The sequence below is a fragment of the Pan troglodytes genome, chromosome 8 (genome assembly GCF_028858775.2).
Source record: "Pan troglodytes isolate AG18354 chromosome 8, NHGRI_mPanTro3-v2.0_pri, whole genome shotgun sequence".
Taxonomy (NCBI): domain Eukaryota; kingdom Metazoa; phylum Chordata; class Mammalia; order Primates; family Hominidae; genus Pan; species Pan troglodytes.
Genome location: NC_072406.2, coordinates 126,370,347 through 126,391,072, shown reverse-complemented (window position 1 = coordinate 126,391,072; position 20,726 = coordinate 126,370,347). Strand labels below are relative to the sequence as shown.

The window sequence follows — 20,726 nt, the reverse complement described above, 5'->3', positions numbered from 1 at the left end:
CCAGCCTGGGTGACAAGAGTGAAACTCCGTCTCAAAATGAAAAAGAAAGAAAAGAAAACCCACTGTAGGTACAGGGATGTTGATTACAGCTTTTTTTTTCCAGCAATAGACAAAAATTCTGGAATCAAAGTTACCTTTTAGGAGAATAATTAAATATATTGTGATACCTGAACTTGGATTATTAAACAATCATTAAAAACGATCAACATGAAAAATAATACAGCTTTATGTAAAAGCACATACCAAATAATATTAAGGGGGAAAAAAAAGGACAAAATGCTTTGTAATTCTAACTAACCCAAAAGCCATATTTAAACGTTAATGTGGTTTGAAAGGGGCCGGGGAAGGCTATCAACAGTTTTGTGCCAAGGTAAAGTGGAGACAAAGCTATGGAGGGAGTCCAAAAAATTCAGTCACAGTAAACACAGGGTTGTGTTACTATGAGATTAATGAAATGAGCAAGCCCGGGCAGCCAGCAGGCCAGGAGCTCTGTGCATTCAGGAACCAATCACCAGCCAGGTCTTATCTTGATTTTATGTCATCGTGGGGTGCAATGTTGGAAGGTTTGACTGCAATGTTTTTTAAACTTCTTGCAAGGTAGCAATAAGGTGGTTGTCACAGTGGTTTCTTCACTACCTCAAAACATACTTTTGGGGGACTGCCTCGGTCTGGAAAGGCAAGTGTCCTGGGTTTGAGTTGAGCTGTCCTAATCAGTCAAGCATCTAACATTTCACTGTCACTCGAGGGGATGGATACCCCATTCTCCCTGACATGATGATTACTCATTGCATGCTTGTATCAAAACATCTCACATACCCCATACATATATATACCTACTACGTACCTACAAAGTTTAATTTTTTTTTTTTCTTTGAGACGGAGTCTTGCTCTGTCACCCAGGCTGGAGTGCAGTGGCGCGATCTCGGCTCACTGCAAGCTCTGCCTCCTGGGTTCATGCCATTCTCCTGCCTCAGCCTTCCGAGTAGCTGGGACTACAGGCGCCCGCCACCATGCCTGGCTAATTTTTTGTATTTTTAGTAGAGATGGGGTTTCACCGTTTTAGCCAGGATGGTCTCGATATCCCGACCTTGTGATCTGCCCACCTCGGCCTCCCAAAGTGCTGGGATTACAGGCGTGAGCCACCGCGCCCGGCCAAAAGTTGAAAATTTAAAAAGAAAACTTCACTGTAGAAAAAGAACAAAGTGCTCCGGGGAGGTCATCACTCCCATTTGGCCCATGTTCCTCCATTCTGATTCATAACAGCCTGTCTTCATTTTTAGTGTCCTCAGTGACCCCACAACTGGGGCCAAAAATCAGTGCCTCCTTTCCTTGTTTGTTGTCACTTACAGTTGTCCTAGGAAACATAAGTGCTAATCATACACAGCCCCAGAAGAGCAGACCTTGTTCAGACACATAAGAAGTCTTCATTCTCCACCCTCAATGTCCTCAATCTTAGTGTGTCTCTCCATTTCATATGTCATAAATAATGCTCTCAAGCCCTTAGTTATGACCTCAACACAGCTGAAAAGCAGCTCAACTAATCATCTAGGGGGTGTGGGAGAGGGAGCGTGGTGAGAGGTGGGAAAGGACAGCTGGGTGGGGCCTACTGGATTGGCAGTGTAACCCACTGATCCTGGCCAGGGCCCCTGTTTCTTCTCGGCCTCAATATCCTCCTCTGTAAAATAAGGGAGGGAAAACATACCAGATGATCTCTAATGCTCCTTGCTCCTTTTTGTACCAATTCTTTGAGATTTGATTAGTTTTTCAGACAAGAGCAGAGCTGAATTCTTTGAGCCAAAGTCACTCAAATGGTCTTTGACTTTTAGCCCTAAACTTAAACCAACAGCCTTTTTCCTCTGAAAATGCATACTGCATATAATGAGTAAATTTTTTTTTAAAAACTACCTTATTGATATAACTTACATAACATAAAATTCACTTTTAAAGTGTACAATTCAGTGATATTTAGTATATTCACACAGCTGTGCAACCATCACCACTATCTAAGTCCAAAACATATTCTTTACCCCAAAAAGAAGCCCTGTACCATTAGCAGCCATTCCTCATTCCCGTCAGCCCCTGGCAACGACTAATCCACTTTTTATCTTCATGTATTTGCCTATTCTAGACACTTCACAAAAAGTAGAATCATGGCCAGGCGTGGTGACTCATGCCTCTAATCCCAGCACTTTGGGAGGCCAAGGCAGGTGGATCACCTGAGGTCAGGAGTTCGAGACCAGCCTAGCCAACACGGCAAAACCCCGTCTCTACTAAAAGTACAAAAATTAGCCAGGCATGGTGACAAGCGCCTATAGTCCCAGCTACTCTGGAGGCTGAGGCAGGAGAATCGCTTGAACCCAGGAGGTGGAGGTGATAGTGAGCCAAGATCGCACCACTGCACTCCAGCCAGGGTGACAGAATGAGACTCCATCTCAAAAAAAGAAAAAAAAGTTGGCCGGGCACAGTGGCTCACGCCTGTAATTCCAGCACTTTGGGAGGCCAAGGCAGGCAGATCACGAGGTCAGGAGATAGTGACCATCCTGGCTAAAACGGTGAAACCCCATCTCTACTAAAAATACAAAAAAAATTAGCCGGGCGTGGTGGCGGGCACCTGCAGTCCCAACTACTTGGGAGGCTGAGGCAGGAGAATGGTGTGAACCCAGGAGGCGGAGCTTGCATTGAGCTGAGATAGCACCACCGCACTCCAGCCTGGGCAACAGAGCGAGACTCCATCTCAAAAAAAAAAAAAAAACGTGGAATCATATAGTATGTGACCTGCTATGCCTGGCTTCTTTCACTTAGCCTAATGTTTTCAAGATTCCTCCGTGCTGTACCATGAATCAGTACTTTGTTCATTCTTACAGTTGAATAGTATTCCATTGTTTGGATATACCACATTTTGTTTATACATGCATTAGTTGGATATTTTGTGTTGTTTCTGTTTTGGAGCTGCTATAAACAGCACTGGTATGAACATTAGCATACAACTATTTTTGTGTGCACGTGTTTTTAACTCTCCTGAAGTGGAATTGCTGGGTCATATGCTAAATCTATGTTTAACATTTTGAGGAACTGCCAAACCTTTTTCCAATGTGGCAGGCACCACTTACAAATCCCACAAGCAATGGATGAGGGCTGTACTTTATCCACAGCTTTACCAACACTTGTTTTTGTCAGTCTCTGAGTCATCGTAGTGGCTATGACATGGTAGCTCACTAAGGTTCTGATCTGCATTTCCTTAATAGTTAATGATGTTGACAATCTTTTTGTGTACTTATTGGCCATTTGTCTATCTTCTTTGGAACAATGTCTACTTACAAGGTTTCTTTGTGAGGTGATAAAAATGTTCAAAAATTAGAATAGGGTAAAAGTTGCTTAACTCTGTAAATATATTCAAAACTATTGAATTGTACACATTAAATGTGTTAACTTTATGGCATATAAAATATATCTCCATAAAGCTGTTTTTAAAAAGTTAGCGTGTGTAACAGTCACAGGGGAGGGTGGGGAGATGCCTTTTAAAAGTGCAGATTCGGCCAGGCACGGTGGCTCACACCTGTAATCCCAGCACTCTGGGAAGCCAAGGCGGGCAGATCACAAGGTCAGGAGATCAAGACCATCCTGGCTAACACAGTGAAACCCCGTCTCTACTAAAAAATACAAAAAATTAGCCAGGCGTGGTGGCGGGCTCCTGTAGTCCCAGCTACTCGGGAGGCTGAGGCAGGAGGATGGTGTGAACCCAGGAGGCAGAGCTTGCAGTGAGCACAGATCGTGCCACTGCACTCCAGCCTGGGCAACAGAGCAAGACTTCATCTCAAAAAAAAAAAAAAAAAAAAAAAAAAAAGGGCAGATTCCTGGCTGGGCACAGTGGCTCACACCTGTAATCCCAGCACCTTGGGAGGGCAAGACAGGTGGATTGCTTGAGCTCAGCAGTTCAAGACCAGCCTGGGCAACATGGGGAAACCCCATCTCTACAAAAATAGAAAAATTAGCCCAGTGTGGTGGCACATGCCTGCAGTCCCAGCTACTTGGGAGGCTGAGGTGGGAGGATGGCTTGAGCCTGGGAGGTGGAGGTTGCAGTGAGCCAATATAGCGCCACTGCACTCCAGCCTAGGCAACACAGTGAGACTGTGCTTCAAAAACAAAGCGCATATTCCTAAATATACCAAGAGCAGAGAGTGATTCCACAAATCTGGGAGGAAGCCCCTGCACTGTGTGTCTTAGTCAAAGATACGGAGCAAGGCTGAGACTGTTCTCTGTAAGAAGCCAATTCTCGGAGGCCCCAAGGGCACAAGGCTCCAGGGGAAGAAGAAAAGGCCGATGTGCACTACTGTATTTTATAAACACATATTAATGAGCTCTTCCCTTTTGTACTTTCTTGCATGATGACTGGCCGCTTGATCTGTTCGACGGCAGAGGAAAGGGCTGGGATAGAGAGTCTAAGATAAAAGTCAGTGAGGGTTACTAGGACATTCTTGAGGCCTGCAGGGCTCCCAGAGTCCCTGCTGTACCCATTGTGGGGCCTCAGGCTTCTTGAGAGCACTGGTAGACCTACAGAGGCTTGCAACTGGAAAAAGGCCCTCAGAGCTCAGAGGCTTTGCAATGGGAGGAGACAGCCATAAATGGCTGTGACCATGGACTTCAGAGGACTTCAGTGGACACTAGTACAAGGGGCAGCAGGAGCCCAGAGTGGATCCACAGACCAGAGTGGCAAGGAGCAAATCAAGTCATTATTCTGTGAGGGCTTGTGAAGAACATTATATATATGTGTGTATGTATATACATATACGTGTCAATATGTGCATATGTATATATGCATATATTTACGTATCACATGCATATAGATTATATGTATATATAATATATAAAATATACACAAAATATAAGTGTATAAAACATATGAGCATAAACACATATCATATTCAGACGTACACATCGGCTAACTTATAATGTAAGTAAACATATGACTATATATATATTTAGAGGGTGATATTGTTTGGAGGTTTGTCCCCTCCAAATCTCATGTTGAACTGTAATCCAGTGTTGGAGGTGGGGCCTAGTACAAGTTGTCTAGATCATGGGGGCGGATCCCTCCTGAATGGCGTAGCACCATCCATTGGCGATGAGTGAGTTCACATAAGATCTGGTTGTTTTAAAATGTGTGTCACCTCCTTCTCTCTCTTGCTCCTGCTCTCGCCATGTGATGCACCTGCCCCCGCCCTTTGCCTTCCGCCATGATTGGAAGCTTCCTGAGGCCCTTACCAGGAGCAGATGTTGGCATTATGCTTCCTGTACAGCCTGCACAACCATGAGCCAATAAAAGTTTTCTTCATAATTTACCCAGCCTCAGGTATTTCTTTATAGCAATGCAAGAACAGAATAACACATAAGGTGTGTATATGTATAAGCACATAACCAGATATTCATAATTTTTAAAGCACTCTTAATAACAGGGGGGCACTTACTCTTTTTAGACCACAAAAATGAGGCTCAGAGAAGTGTGGTGAACTGTCCAAGCTGCAGTGGTCACAAGGGACAGAAATGGGATTAAGACTCAGTGTTCCTCCTATTCCTCCAGGCTCTTAACCCCATTCGTGACCTTCAACAGCACGTTCTCCCAGGTAACTGACAACTGTACATCACAGCAGCAATTTTTTTTACTTGCATTTAAATTCCTACCTGGGACATTATCATGCAATAAGGAGGGGCAGCCTTGAGAATGGAATTCTTGTGACCAACTGTGCCCAGCTGGACTCCTGAAAGCAGCCCACAGTCCTCTCTGTGAGCCCAGAGCAGGACCAAACCCTTCAAGGGAGCAATTTTAAGGGCAGTTGGCGTCACCCTAACCACAGCAGTATCTGATCATACATACTTGAAAACCATCCTCTTGATTCTTGCCTTCACTTCCTGTTGGGTTGAAAATGAATCCAAGGGGAATTCCAGATGAGGAGTGGAACTGAACTGGAATGCTCCCACTCTGACCTGCAGTAGGAGACAGGGGGCTCAGGGCCCCGAGACTGGAGTCAAAAACATTCCTAAGAGGAAAGAAGGGGCAAGAAAAGTTAACAACCCTGCCTCCCATCCACTCAACAAACACCAGTGCCAGAGCTTTCTCCAGTCTCCCTAGAAGGAGGTTCCAAAGACCAGTTTGGAGAACCTGGAAAAAAACAGCCAAATCTGTTTGTGTTCTGCACTGATGACCCCCAATTCAATCTTCTTGACTTACCTACTGCTAGGCAGCTGAACATTCTGGCGGTGTTCTCAGCTGAGCTTGTGCATCTTTAGGGCTGGGTCTCTGCTCACTTTTACCAACTGCCTCCTAGCTGCCAGTGCTGTCTTGAGCAGTTTCAGGCACTATCTCATTTAATCCACAGAGGCACTATTAACACCCACATTATGGTTGGAGAAACCCAATGTGGAGAATATATACCTCTGGCCCAAGGCAAATGCTTACTTGCCCAGGACTAGTAAGAAAGGCAGCCAGGCCATTGGACTTTGTGCCTGTGGTCTTCCCTAAGGCCCAGTTATACCTCCTGCCTTCTCAGCAGCCCGCACAAGCCAGCAGCGAAATACTTACTGACCTAACTGGGGCTGCCACAGAAGCTAACCACAGCCACCATTACTGATAACTCATCACTAACCACAGCCACCCCACAACCCGGTCCTTCATTGGGTAGTCAGCCCCGCCAGACCTGCCCCTGCCAAGCTAGAGAAAAGGCCAGGTCTCTAGACCACAGTCATACTTGGGGGACAATCAGCATCTACAACTGAAACGACCAGTATGGGAGCTGAAGTTCTTCTGTAATGAAGGAGAACACTGGTGAATCCACATAGATTTTGTGTCCTAACTGAGGAGGCCACAGGAGATCCAATACCTTGCAAAACTGGAGAAAGGAAACTGAGTAAAGTCGCTCTCTGGATCCTTAAGGCATTAGCATGTCTTGAGCAGAGAAGACTACAAACATTCAGCTTTCCTCCTGAGGGCCCAAGGCCTGCACCTAATCATTGGTTCTCCAAAACCCCTGGAGAAACAGCATTCTCTGTAACTATTCTCAAAACTAACCCTAGTTCTGGCCAAGAGTGCAAATGGGCCAAGTGAGTCATATTTAAGCAATGATGCTGCCCTCTGCTCCCCACTTGAATTCCCTCGCTGCCGTTCCCTCGACAGGCCTGGGACGTGGGAGATGATGGAAACGCCCTGCCACACCAGGCCGGCTGCATCTGCTCCGGATCAGCTGGGTGGGGTTCCTTTTTGCAGGCAGGATGCTCTGGGGAGGAGCTGTTGGGCACCTTAAGCAGAAAGAAATCTCAGTCTTCAGTGGACACACGGGGGAGACAGACACAGGAAGACGGACCCGTACGTGATCTCAGGAAGAAGCTTCTGGGAAGACGCGCTTCCTAGGTTTTCCTTGATTTTAGTGTGTGATTAAAAAGGGGCATCTCAAACCAGGGAGAAAAGATGATCTAGTCAGTCAATGATATTGGGACAACTGGAGAGCAATCTACCAAAAATAAAGGATAAACTGCAAATGAATTCAAGATTTTGGTGTGAAAAATCTAAATATGAAAGTTCTACAAAAACTCAGGAGAATTTCTAAAATTTCAACGTGTAAAAAGACCTTACTTTCTATTACTTAAAATCCAGAAGCCATAAAGGAAAGATTGATAAATGTGACCACATGAAAAAAAAAAAAAACAACTTCTGTGGGACGAAACTACCTTAATGGCATAAAAAAATAAAGACAAAATGGAAAAATTATGTGCAATTCATGTTAAAGGGTTAGCCTCCTCAATATATAAAAAGGTGTCTGGAAATCATCATATAAAAGACCAACAATCCAACAGAAAATGGGCAAAGGATTTGAACAGAGATCACAGAACAGGAAATACAAGTAACTCTTTGATGGAAAGACACCTGGCCTCACCATAATGAAATAGCATTTTTCCCCATCCATTTAGCAAAAAACCATATACAATGTTTACGGGGTGAAACAAGCATTCTCAAACATTGCTTGTAGAAATGTAAATTGGTACAACATCCATGGAAGGCAATTTTTAATATTTATTGAAAATTAAAAATAATAAAATTTAAAAAAATGCATAGGGCTACTGGAAATGTATCCTACTTGTATGTGTGAAATGATGTTATTTATGAGATCACAGTTTATTTGTAACAGCAAATATCCATCAATAGGGGTTAATTAGACCTTGATAAATCCTTATGATGAAACATTTTAATGACCTGTAAAAAAATTATACCTGTATACAGATATGCAAAGAAGATTTCCATGAAAATGTGAGGAGGAAAAAGGCTTGAGAGAATAATGTGTATGGTAGGCTACACTTTGTGTAATAAGAGAGAAAGAAGAATATTTATTCATATTGCCTGTATTTGCACAAAGTGATTCCGGAAGGGACTTAAGAACACAAGTTGAGGGACAGGGCAAATGGAAAATGTGTGGGTGAAAGGGAGACTTTTCACTGTACATCTTTTTATTGAACCCATGTGAATGAATTACTTAGTTGAAAAAATAACCTCCCCTGAGACCAACAGCTGGGTGTATTTACTTGAGTTAAACAGGAAGAAACAGAACTTCAAAACAAGAAGGAAGCAGCTTAAGTCAGTAGTTAAAGCATTTTGTTTAATTGGTGGTTTGGGAACAAAATAGTTGCCTTTTATCTTCAGTTTACTGTACGCTCAGAAACAGGCCCGCCCAGCTATCTCACCAGCCATAATCACTCTGCCCCAGTCACTACATTAGAGCCAGGAAGTGAACCTCTCAGCTTTTAAGTGTTAAGAGGAAGACTTCAAACACCTTAAATCCACCTTAACAACAGAGCATCCATAAAAGTCTTAATTTACAGCTACTTGACATTTCTTCTTGAAAACTAAAGTTAAAGAAAGTAAAACATGGCACGAATGAAATGCCTTGTACATGGAGACAACAAAAAGAGAATACAAAAAAATGCAGCAGCAAAAACATAAAGCCTGAAGCCACAAGTCAGACTAAACCATCTTAAATCGCCCTCATGCAAACCCTTCTGCAGCATGCCAAGGGGTCCACCTGACCTTGGAGGTCAAGACACTAATTCACTTACCCAAGTAAACAATTCCTCTGCTTCCCAAGTCTTGCTGCGAGAAAGCTTTCCTCAGGTTAAGCCCAAATCTAACTCCCTGAACACCCAGATTCTACCCTTAAAAAACAGAGCCATTGTCTGCTCTCTTTCACATGAAAATGATAATCGTGTTCCCTCATTCATAGAGGTTTCCAGGCCTCTGGCTATCCTGGCTCCTTCTCACGGGCACTGACTGTTTGGCCCGTGTCTAACCAAGAAGTCAGCCCCTAGAACTCAATGACACTTTCTAGATGTGGTCCAGCAATGCTCAGGTTAAATTCCCTGAACTCTGGGATCTGCTCCCAATAGCATCAGCCAGGAAATTTCTTGTCACGGTTTTCTTACACCACTCCCTCCTCACACGCACATACACTGCCACACTGCTGGCCATTTGCTGTGTGATAGCAGGGTGTGAATTCTGAGGGTCAAGACAAATGGCCTAATGGAGCAAGTCCTGGGCTGAGTCAAAAGCCCCAGTTCTTCCACACTTAGCTCTCTCCTGAGGTTGCTGTGTGACCCTCGGCAGTCACTTAGCCTCTCTGAGCCTGTTCCCTCATCTGTGAAACATGCATTAATAATCCATAGGACCCTTCATTCCCAACTAGCCAACCCCAGGGTCTCCAGGCTACTCATATTAGGACACATTACATCAATGCCAAGGTCAACAGTGTTTAATCTTCATGCCTTTTCTCTTTATGTTATTCCTCCATGAGTAACTAATGACACCTGATAAGGAACCCTTTTAAAAGCAGGGTCCTGTGCAGAGGATGGTGGGGAACTGGCGCTTCTTGCCTGGCCCTTTTAGGGTCTATGCTGGGTTAACATCATGGTTAGAAATCTTCTGGGCTGCTTGTGCCTAGATTAAATGATGCCTGCTATGGTGTCCTCAGGTGCAAGATGGTCTAAGGTCCAGGAAGTGTGCTCCAGCTCCCCAAATGACACACCATTCTGCAGAAAATCTGGCCCTCATTAAAAGCCATGTATGTTTCTAAATCCTAGAGGTTTTTTTTTTTTTTTTTTTTTTTTTTTTTTTTTTTTTTTGAGACGGAGTCTCGCTGTGTCTCCCAGGTTGGAGTGCAGTGGCGCGATCTCGGCTCACTGCAAGCTCCGCCTCCCGGGTTCACGCCATTCTCCTGCCTCAGCCTCCCAAGTAGCTGGGACTACAGGCGCCCGCCAACACGCCCGGCTAATTTTTTGTAATTTTAGTAGAAACGGGGTTTCACCGTGTTAGCCAAGATGGTCTCGATCTCCTGACCTCGTGATCCGCCCGTCTCGGCCTCCCAAAGTGCTAGGATTACAGGCGTGAGCCACCGCGCCCGGCCAATCCTAGAGGTTTTAACTAGGATTAATCTAGGAATGTTATCTTGGAAAACCACTTCCTTCCTCAACGTGTATGCAACCGGTCTCTCATCCAAGTAATGACAGCTTTTCCAGGCTACATCATCTCTTAATTTTTTTTTTTTTTTTTTTTTTTTTGAGACGGCGTTTCACTCTGTCGCCCAGGCTGGAGTGCAGTGGCACCATCTCAGCTCACTGCAACCTCTGCCTCCTGGGTTCAAGCGATTTTCCTGCCTCAGCCTTCCGAGTAGCTGGGACTACAGGCACGTGCCACCATGCCCGGCTAATTTTTTGTATTTTTAGTAGAGACAAGGTTTCATCATGTTAGCCAGGATGGTCTCGATCTCCTGACCTCGTGATCCACCCGCCTTGGCCTCCCTAAGTACTGGGATTACAGGCGTGACCCACCGCGCACAGCCTCTCTTAATTTTTAAGTTGACTTTTGAGTAGGTTCACGTGATTCAAAATCCAGAAAATATTTAAGTCTGTATTGATGAGTCTCCCTCTGGCCTTGTGCCCTGTCAACTCACTTCCCAACCTCCCCCTTAATGAAAACCACTGTCCTCAGCCTCTTACAAATCCATCCAGAGTGTATACAGATGTAAGAAAACTGTATACCGATACAAGAAAACAAAGACAGATTTTCATTCATCCCCCTTTATCTTTTACATAGAAAGTAACATATTATACACACCATTTGCACCTTACTTTCACACTTCACTTGTTCTGGTGTTTTTCCATATCAGAGAGCTTCCTCACTCACTTTCTGGAGCTGCCTAGCGTTTCAATATACGAATGCATCATAAGGGATTTATCTGTCCTCCCTCAGCGTACATCTGGATTGCCTGAAATATTTTACAGTTTATACACATAATGCTGCAATGAATAACTCTGTATGGGTACTATTTTGCATGGGCATGTGTACTGTAGAATAAATTCCTTGATGTAGAATTGCTGGGTTAAAGGGTCCAAGCCTTTGTAACTGGGATGAATACTACTGGATTCTCCCCTAGAGGCTGCACCATTTCACACTCCACCAGCAGTGTATGCCAACACCAGTTTTTTTCAAGATTTGCCAATGAAGCATGTCACCAAATTTAGGATTTTTTTTTGCTAACCCAGTAAGTGAAAAACTGTATATTAGGCATAGGGTTTGCTGACTCTCAGTGAGTGAGGTTGGGCTTCTTTTCATATGCCTGAAGGCCTTCCGTGTTTCATTTTCTGGGAACTATCTGTGTTCCTTGCCCATTTTTCTATTGGATTGTTAAAAAAAAAATGCCCCTTTTAGAAATAAGAGCCACAGCTACCACACTCTGCTATATTTAAGACCTACTATTTGAAGAACAAGAAATGAAGATACTGGCTGGATTCACTCAAGCAGGAATAGTTCCTCTCAAGTGCAAGAGAGGGTAGGAGCTGTGCTATTCAGTCCACTGAGGTAGTAACAGCTTTAGTCTGCTTAGCATGCTTTCCCTTCCCCATTGTTCTGCAAACACAACCCAACCTCTCTTTCCAGAGGAAAGTCAAATCTACTCCCTACCCCAAAAACATGGCAGAGCTCTTAACTGAGGTCCGGCCAGAAACTCTCTTCCCTCTGACTACTGTGATTGGTCAGTGGATTATCATGTGACCTAGACCTGCCCAATCAGAGCCCTCCTTGGACTTTGGCCAGATCTAGAGAAAGAAGTCCCCTTAATTTCTAATAGGGTCACTAGCTTGAGGAACAATGCAGGACAACTTGGCTATGTCAGGAAAACCTGCCTGAGAAGGAAGTCAACCAAAAGAAAACAAAATTGAGAGAAGGGAAAAAAAAAAAAAAAGAAAAAGATGCCTTATAGCCTCAACTCAGCCCTTGGATCCCACCATGCCAGGAACCAGGATTCAGCCCCTTGGTCTTCCCAGCTCCACAAGCCGGTAGATGCCTCCTCTGCTTGAGACCGGGTTTCTGTCCCTTATCACAGAAGACGCCCTAACACAAACACCCACAAGACTTGCACTCACCCTCTCGGGGCTGATGTCCAGACCGTCACAGACTGTGATGGCAAAGTGCTTGGACCTTTCAAAGCTCCCTTTCCCGACGCTGTTAGACCCATCTAACAGAAACATGATGTCCACTGCAGCCGAGCACCACATCACTAGGGAGAGCGGGACAGACAGATGACAACCAGGAGCAAGTCGGTCTCACTTCTGAAGCAGAGTGAAGGCACAAACAGCCTTGTGGTGGGCCAGGCTGCTGTCCCTCTTAGCATGAAAGGGGAGAACTGCAGAAGCAGCCCTCCTCTGAAGCAGGAAGCACACGCACCATGGGTGTGCTGCTCACAAATGTGCCCTTACGTGAAAGCCTTTGTATTATAATAATGGAAGAACCTAGTTCAACAATATCAATTAAGTTCTATGAGGGGGTCTACTGGGCCAGTGAGCAGCACTGAAAAGGCTTGGTCCCAGGCCTCGGGGGACCACAGTCTAGTGTGGACACAGGCACCCTGATATGTGAGGCCATGTTACCCAAGAGTTCAGTAGCAGTAACGGCAGCAATGTGGAGGGATACTGATGAGGGTGGAAGAGGAAGGAATATGGTGGGAGATGGACATGGCAAGTAGCCACCCCCTGTTACCTGGTGAGCAGGTAATAGAAAACCTTGAGGCACAGGCCAAGTAATTCAATAATAAAGATTTACTGAGGCTGGGCATGGTGGCTCACACCTGGAATCTCAGCACTTTGGGAGACCAATGCGGGCGGATTGCTTGAGTTCAGGAGTTCGAGATCAGCCTGGGTAACATGGCGAAACCCCATCTCTACTAAAAACACAAAAACTAGCTAGGCGTGGTGATGCATGCCTATGGTCCCAGCTTATTTGGGAGGCTGAGGCAGGAGGATTGCTTGAGCCCAGGAGGTCGAGGCTGCAGTGAACTGAGATTATGCCATCGCACTCCAGCCTGGGCGACAAGAGCAAGACCCTGTCTTTAAAACAAAACAAAAAAAGGTTTACTGAGCTGTTTTGCTTGTTTTTGAGATGGAGTGTACCTCTTGTTGCCCAGGCTGGAGTGCAATGGCACAATCTCAGCTCACTGCAACCTCCACCTCCTGGGTTCAAGCAATTCTCCTGCCTCAGCCTCCCGAGTAGCTGGAATTACAGGCATCCACTTTTTTTTGTTTTTAAACCAAGTGATTTGGTCAGGTCCCTGTTTGGGGAAAATGACTCTGGCCAGAGCATGAAAGGAAGATGGGAAAGGGGCAGAAACTCTCTGGAAGAACATGGTTCTCATCCAGTCCATCACACAGAGGTCTGAGTGGGCATCTGGAGGGTTAAGAAGAACCTGGGCTTACTTTTGCTGGCAGCTGAAATCTTCCCGATGGTTTCTTTGCTTACATGGACTTCCTGGAGAGGGAGAGATGGGGGCACTAGGAGAGAAAACACCAGAAGCAGCCATTAAAATGCTGAGAGGGGAGAAGGCTCAATCTCCACATTAAGTGACTGGACTAAACAGGTAACATCAGAGAAACCTAGAATGTGGGGGAGTGATGATTCTTGCATCTCAAAAATTACCAGATGGATAACATAAAGAAACCCCCCAATTACCTCACTTCTATGAGGTATCTTTGTATTTAAATGTGGGTAGTTCGAAGACAAAGAATAAAACTAACACACAGTGGGGTTCTAGAGAGTCTGTGATTCTGAAAACTTTTGTCCCTGGTCAGGTGTAATAGGCGGGGAGGGGGGTGAGGTGTCAGGTCAGGTGTAATAACTGGGGGGAGTGGGGAGAGGGGGAGGGGGAGAGGAGGGGGAAAGGGGGAGGGGGAGAGGAGAGGGGGGAGGGGGAGAGGAGAGGGGGGAGGGGAGAGGAGAGGGGGGAGGGGAGAGGAGAGGGGGGAGGGGAGAGGAGAGGGGGGAGGGGGAGGGGAGAGGAGAGGGGGGAGGGGGAGGGGAGAGGAGAGGGGGGAGGGGGAGGGGAGAGGAGAGGGGGGAGGGGGAGGGGAGAGGAGAGGGGGGAGGGGGAGGGGAGGGGAGAGGGGGGAGGGGGAGGGGAGGGGGAGGGAGAGGAGGGGGAGGGGAGGGGGAGGGAGAGGGGGAGGGGGAGAGGAGGGAGAGGGGGAGGGGGAGAGGAGGGGGAGAGGAGGGGGAGGGGGAGGGGGAGGGAGGGGGAGAGGAGGGGGAGAGGGGGAGGGGGAGAGGAAGGGAGAGGGGAGAGGGGAGAGGGGAGAGGAGGGGGGAGAGGAGGGGGGAGGGGAGAGGGGAGAGGAGGGGGGAGGGGAGGGGGGAGGGGAGGGGGGAGGGGAGGGGGGAGGGGAGGGGGGAGGGGAGGGGGAAGGGGAGGGGGAAGGGGAGGGGGAAGGGGAGGGGGAAGGGGAGGGGAGGGGGAAGGGGAGGGGGAAGGGGAGGGGAGGGGGAGGGGAGGGGGAAGGGGAGGGGAGGGGGAAGGGGAGGGGAGGGGGAGGGGATGGGGGAGGGGGAGGGGATGGGGGAGGGGAGGGGAGGGGGAGGGGATAGGGGAGGGGGAGGGGATAGGGGACGGGGAGGGGATGGGGAGGGGGAGGGGAGAGGAGAGAGGGGAGGGGAAATGAAATTGGAGGGTGGGGATAAGACACTGAGGAGGCCACAGGATTGCTGAACAGTGAACCAACCATGATGGAAGACAATAAGGGGTCCCCAGAAGGGACATTTGGAAAAGCCAACATCCTCTCTGCAACTGCACCTGGTAGGTGTCTAGCAGCAGAAGAGAAGTACACTCAAATGCTTTGTAAATGTCAATGTGCAGTGACAGCACAGAGGAAACAAAGCTAGAGGGGCAGAGCCCAGGAGCGGCCAGGTCACGGAAGTGGGGCAGATGAAGGAACACAAGCAGGCCGGGCGCAGTGGCTCACGCCTGTAATCCCAGCACTTTGGGAGACCGAGGTGGGCCGATCACCTGAGGTCAGGAGTTCAAGACCAGCCTGGCCAACATGGTGAAACCCCATCTCTACTAAAAATACAAAAATTAGCCAGGTGTGCTGGCGGGCGCCTATAGTTCCAGCTACTTGGGAGGCTGAGGCAGGAGAACTGTTTGAACCTGAGTGGCAGATGAGCATGGGGGCTGCTGTGGAGAGAGGTGAAGGAGATTCAGCAGGGAGGCCAGGAGGAATCACACAGTACAGGGCACCTGGTCTCAAGGTTTGCAACTGCCAGGAAAGTGATGACAAGAGAGACGCCAAAAGAGGGTTTCAGTCTGGGGGAGTGACACCAATGACCCACGTTATTGGTCAACCTACTAACTCAGCACCGCCTCGGCTGGTTCCAGCTCTGTCTTTCCCGGCTCCTTCCCGTTCACTAGTCCCCCATGCAAACTAAACTAGTCTCTCCCCATACCATATCTTTGATCAGACAGCTCCTGCTCACCTAATACTCCCTCCTCCCCTCAATCTCTACTCATGGAGATTCTAAGTCAATGTGCCAGCAGTCAGCTCCACAGCCAAAAGCTGCCAGACAAATCTCTCTCATTAGATCTGGCACAGTCTGCCGCTGCTGTTTTGCCACCAGAGACAGAAACAAGACTTAGACTAGAAAGAAAGACAGCAGACAAAATTAAAGAAAAATCTACTTGCATTTTAAAAATGGCATTTATTGGGACAGAGGCAGGGGCAGCATTAAAAACAAAAACAGGCCAGCGAGGTGGCTCACGCCTGTAATCCCAGCACTTTGGGAGACTGAGGCGGTGGATCACCTGAGGTCAGGGGTTCAAGAACAGCCTGGCCAACAGGGTGAAACCCCATCTCTACTAAAAACACAAAAATTAGCTGGGTGTGTTTCGAGGCTACTTTCGAGGTTGAGGCAGTTGAATCACTTGAACCCGGGAGGCGGAGGTTGCAGTGAGCCAAGAGTGCACCACTGCACTCCAGCCTGGGCGAGAGGGAGACTGAATCTCAAAAAAAAAAAAAAAAAATTACAGGTTTTCTGCTCACTGCATTCAGAGATCACGACCACGCCAACTCCTGGGCCCATTGCGGCCCACCCCATAATGCGGTTCTGTTCCCACGAGCCCCTCACCTTCCTGCCTGGAAGCTCCCTGAGGACAGAAGCATTTCCACCCAGTCCTCCACAGAGCCTCGCCCAGCCCTCTGCATAAACACATAGGCACTAAGGTTTCCTGAGCTGAGTCCATGAATTATTCTCCTGACAAAGGGCCCAGTAGCCGAGGAATCCTAAAGACCCCAAAAAGAACAGAAAATACAGTTTCTTTTAAAATATCTTACCAGCAAACTCTCCAGCTGAAGGCAGGCCAGCCATCTCCCCAGGATGAGAAGGCAGGGGAGCTCTGTGAGCACAGACCACTCACTAAAGATGTCACTCAGCTAACTAACTGTGCCTCTGTGCCCTGTGCTCAGCTGTCATGGCAGGTGCCAGGCTTCAGATGAGCCCACCTTGAGCCTGGGTGACATCCCCAATGCTCCCTGTGAAATGTCTTCAGGACTGCAGAGGCTCCCCCTGAACAGGCAGCTGCTTCATGTGTGATTGCTGCTGCTTTTTCCAACCAAGTCGGCAGCCCCCTCTAAAGACCAGCTGCCTGGGCTCCGGAACTTCAGTCTGCAGGATGGGTGACGCTATTGCGCAGGCAGGGTTGAGAATCACTAATCTAGTCAAATTCTTTCACTTTACAGATGTGACAGCCAAGTCTTAGAGAGAACTTTTGTACATTCTTATCTTTCCAGAGAAGCTGAGCAGTACAGCCAGCCCCGGAGTAGGGAGAACTGGGTGTTAGTCCCATGTCTGCTACATAGCTGTGTGACCTTGGGCATGTCACAGGGCCTCTCTGGGCCTCCCCTGCCTCATCTGTATAACCCAAGGATGATCAGAACAAGTGCATGTGATTGCAATCTGGAGGCTGGACAGGGCCACAGAAGGCAAAGGTCCATGACAAGCTGGAACAGAACCTGGACTGTGCCCAGGACTCCAGAGACTTCTTTCAGGCCCTGGCCCCAAACACATCTCACCACTCCCCAACCCCTTGGCCATGAAGCTGCTGTGTTATACTTTCCATCCACCCCACCTGGCTCAGAGACAGAGGGAAACAGTTGGGCTGGGCAGCCAGGCTGGAGCCACCAGCCCTCAACTTCCACCAGCATTTCTGATCCTCGCTAGGTTCCAGGAAACAGGCAGGTATTAACAGTAGCCAATTCAGCAGAGAACAAATACCTACTCATGGAAACACAGACCAGGGAGGAACTGCAAGAAATAATCCCAGAGGCCACTGTGCAACCCCTTGGCTTTACAGAAGGGGACCCCGAGCCTCACGAGGCTGTGACAGCTTGGCCGCCCAGTCCACCTGTTCTTACTTGTAAGACAACAATCTGCAGACACATCAATTCCTTCCTACCTTCTCATATTTCAAAGAGACTAGAACTTGAAAGGGAAAAAGCACAGAACTTGAAAGGGAAAAATAATGGATTTGCTCCATTATTTATTCATTAATCTATTTCTGAAGCATAAACCGTGAGCCATGCCCACCCTGAAATAATATAGTGGTGAATAAAGAATGTTAAAGAATGTACAGTCTCTTTCCTTGAGGACCTTACATCTTATGGAAAAGATGTCATCTTTAAAAATGCACACAAAACTCATATCTGTGTTAAGTGCTACAGAGCAAGGGCTACAAGGGGTTTGAAGAGGGGGATGTGACTTGATCTGGAGGTCCCAGGGGAATTGTGCTGGGGCCTAAGGATGGGGAGGAGTTTGCCAGGGTGGCAGTGTTGGGGTGAGGGGGTGATCCAAGCACAGGGGCAACATAATTCAGAACGTTTTTGGTGGCGGGGAGCAAGGATGCAGGGCAGGACTGGAAGGAGAGTGGGCTGTAGTGCAGAGGGCACAGAGGGGACTCAGGATGGCCACGGGGTAAGATGAGAAAAGCCTCTTAAGAGCCACAGAAAGTCACTGAAAAGTTTTAGCTGGGGGTGAAGAGGGGTCCAGACATGATCCAATTTGCATTTTGAAATGGCCGCTGTAAAGACATGGAGTCAACCCAAATGCTGATCAATGATAGACTGAATAGAGAACATGTGGTACATATACACCACGGAATACCATGCAGCCATAAAAAGGAAAAAGATCACGTCCTTTGCAGGGACATGGGTGGAGCTAGAAGCCATTCTCCTCAGCAAACTAATGCAGGAACAGAAAACCAAACACCGCATATTCTCACTTACAAGTGGGAGCTGAGGGCCAGAAGCAGTGGCTCATGCCTGTAATCCTAGCACTTTGGGAGGCCAAGACGGTCAGATCACCTGAGGTCAGGAGTTCAAGACCAGCCTGACCAATATGGTGAAACCCCTTCTCTACTAAAAATACAAAAATTAGCCGGGTGTGGTGGTGCGTGCCTCTAATCTCAGCTACTCAAGAGGCTGAGGCTGGAGAATCACTTGAACCGGGAGGTGGAAGTTACAGTGAGCAGAGATTGCGCCATTGCATTCCAGTCTGGGTGACAGAGAGAGATTCCATCTCAAATAAATAAATAAATAAAATAAGTGAGAGCTGAACAATGAGAACATATGGACATGGGGATGGAAACAACACACACTGGGGCCTGTGGAGTGGTGGGGTGGGGAGGGAGAGCATCAGGATAAATAGCTAATGCCTGCTGGGCTCAATACCTAAGTGATGGGTTGATAGGTGCAGCAAACCATCATGGCACGCACCATGGCACACATTTACCTATGTAACAAACCTGCACATCGTGCACATGTACCCTGGAACTTAAAAATAAAAAAAGAAATAGCCACTGCATGGAGAATGGGTTGGAGGAGGACCGGGGGACCCAGGGAGGCCAGGCAGGAGGCTACTGCAGTGGTCCAAGCACAAGATGACATGGCTTGGACTAGGGAGGTGGCCATGGAGGGGAGATGCAGGTGGATTCAAGAGACCTTTAGAATTGAAAATCAACAGGATTTGAAGCAAGCAACCCCCCTACCCAACACCCCAGTACTTCCCCACCACCAATAAACACATCTTACCTCTGGAAAACAGGAAAACACAGACGGTTTCCAGCAACAGGAAAGGGGGCATGTTGATATAACTACAGGGACAGGAAAAGAAAGAAAGTATCAGCAATTAGTTCTGTGAACGCCCCAGGTCACACCACCAAACAAGATGCCAACTCAGCCTTTTCCAGGTCACAGATATGACCCTGGAGGCCCTCACCACAATAACTAGAAAAGTCCCCAATTCCCAAGTCATGGAAGACTTTACTCCAATTACTTTGGTTTTAGACACCAAGCTACCATCTTCCCCAGAATACCTCTCTCATCCACCCCCAAATGCACCCCAGCCCTCCACGGGCCCTGGGAAGGTGTGCTCTCCTGCTCTCCCCAGAGTTAAGAGGCCCGGGTGTTGGCTCTGCCTGGGCCCTGACTAGCCACGTGACCCTGGGCAAAGTCACTTCTTTCTCAGGGTCTCCATTTCTTCATGAGGAGTTAGAATTCAACAGGCTGAAGATCTGATTTTCAATGTCCTCATCTTCTGAAACCTTCTAATGTGGTTAACAAACCTTCCCCTAGCTAAGAAGACAACATCTGAAGAAAGCCTGCACTATCTAAATTATCCACTAATCATCTAAATTATTTATAAATCGTAATCTGGCTGAAGGAGGAGGTTTTTTTTTTTTTTTTTTTTTGAGATGGAGTCTTATTCTGTAGCCCAGGCTGGAATGCAGTGGCGCCATCTCGGCTCACTGCAACCTCCGCCTCCCGGAGCTCAAGTGATTTTTGTGCCTCAGCCTCCCGAGTAGCTGGGACTACAGGTAAAATTATTTTTTAAGAAGTTTTTTTTAAAAAAACTTCACCACCCATGCAGGAGCCACACCTGCCCCATGGTGGCAGAGAGCCTACATGAACCCAGGGGCCCTCGTCCTCATCCTGGTGCCCTGTGACCTTGAGAGAGGCTGTGGTTCCTCCCTTACAAAGTGAAGAGAAGGGCCCTGATGTGGCTAAGCTGTTTTATGGTTTTAAAAGTCCCACTGGATTCCTGCCTCCATCATGGACCTATGATGTTTGGACCTCAAGATACATCCAGCTCCGTTTTTTTTTTTTTTTTTTTTTTTGACATACTTATTTGCATATTTAAAGTTTACACACATGCCATGACTCCAGTGTTTTTTAAAAAAATAAGCCCTTCGCGGTGGCTCATGTCTGTAATCCCAGCACTTTGGGAGGCCGAGGCAGGTGGATCACCTGAGTTCAGGAGTTCACGACCAGCCTGGCCAACACAGTGAAACAGTGTCTCTACTGAAAATACAAAAAATTAGCCA

At 47.3% G+C, this 20,726-nt stretch overlaps 1 protein-coding gene across 4 annotated transcripts in view; it reads right to left on the bottom strand.

The window, feature by feature from the left end:
- VWA2 (von Willebrand factor A domain containing 2) overlaps positions 1–20,726 on the bottom strand; it is a 56,381-nt gene that overhangs the window by 27,437 nt on the left and 8,218 nt on the right. For all 4 annotated transcript variants that reach the window (XM_016919394.4, XM_063782132.1, XM_016919395.4 and 1 more), the window contains exons 2-5: positions 19,435–19,496; positions 13,783–13,857; positions 12,457–12,590; positions 5,873–5,982 (exon numbers count right to left, since the gene is read on the bottom strand). In XM_016919394.4, coding sequence (XP_016774883.2) covers positions 5,873–5,982; positions 12,457–12,590; positions 13,783–13,857; positions 19,435–19,486 — 371 coding nt within the window. In that variant the 5' untranslated portion in view covers positions 19,487–19,496. The remainder of the gene's footprint in view (positions 1–5,872; positions 5,983–12,456; positions 12,591–13,782; positions 13,858–19,434; positions 19,497–20,726) is intronic.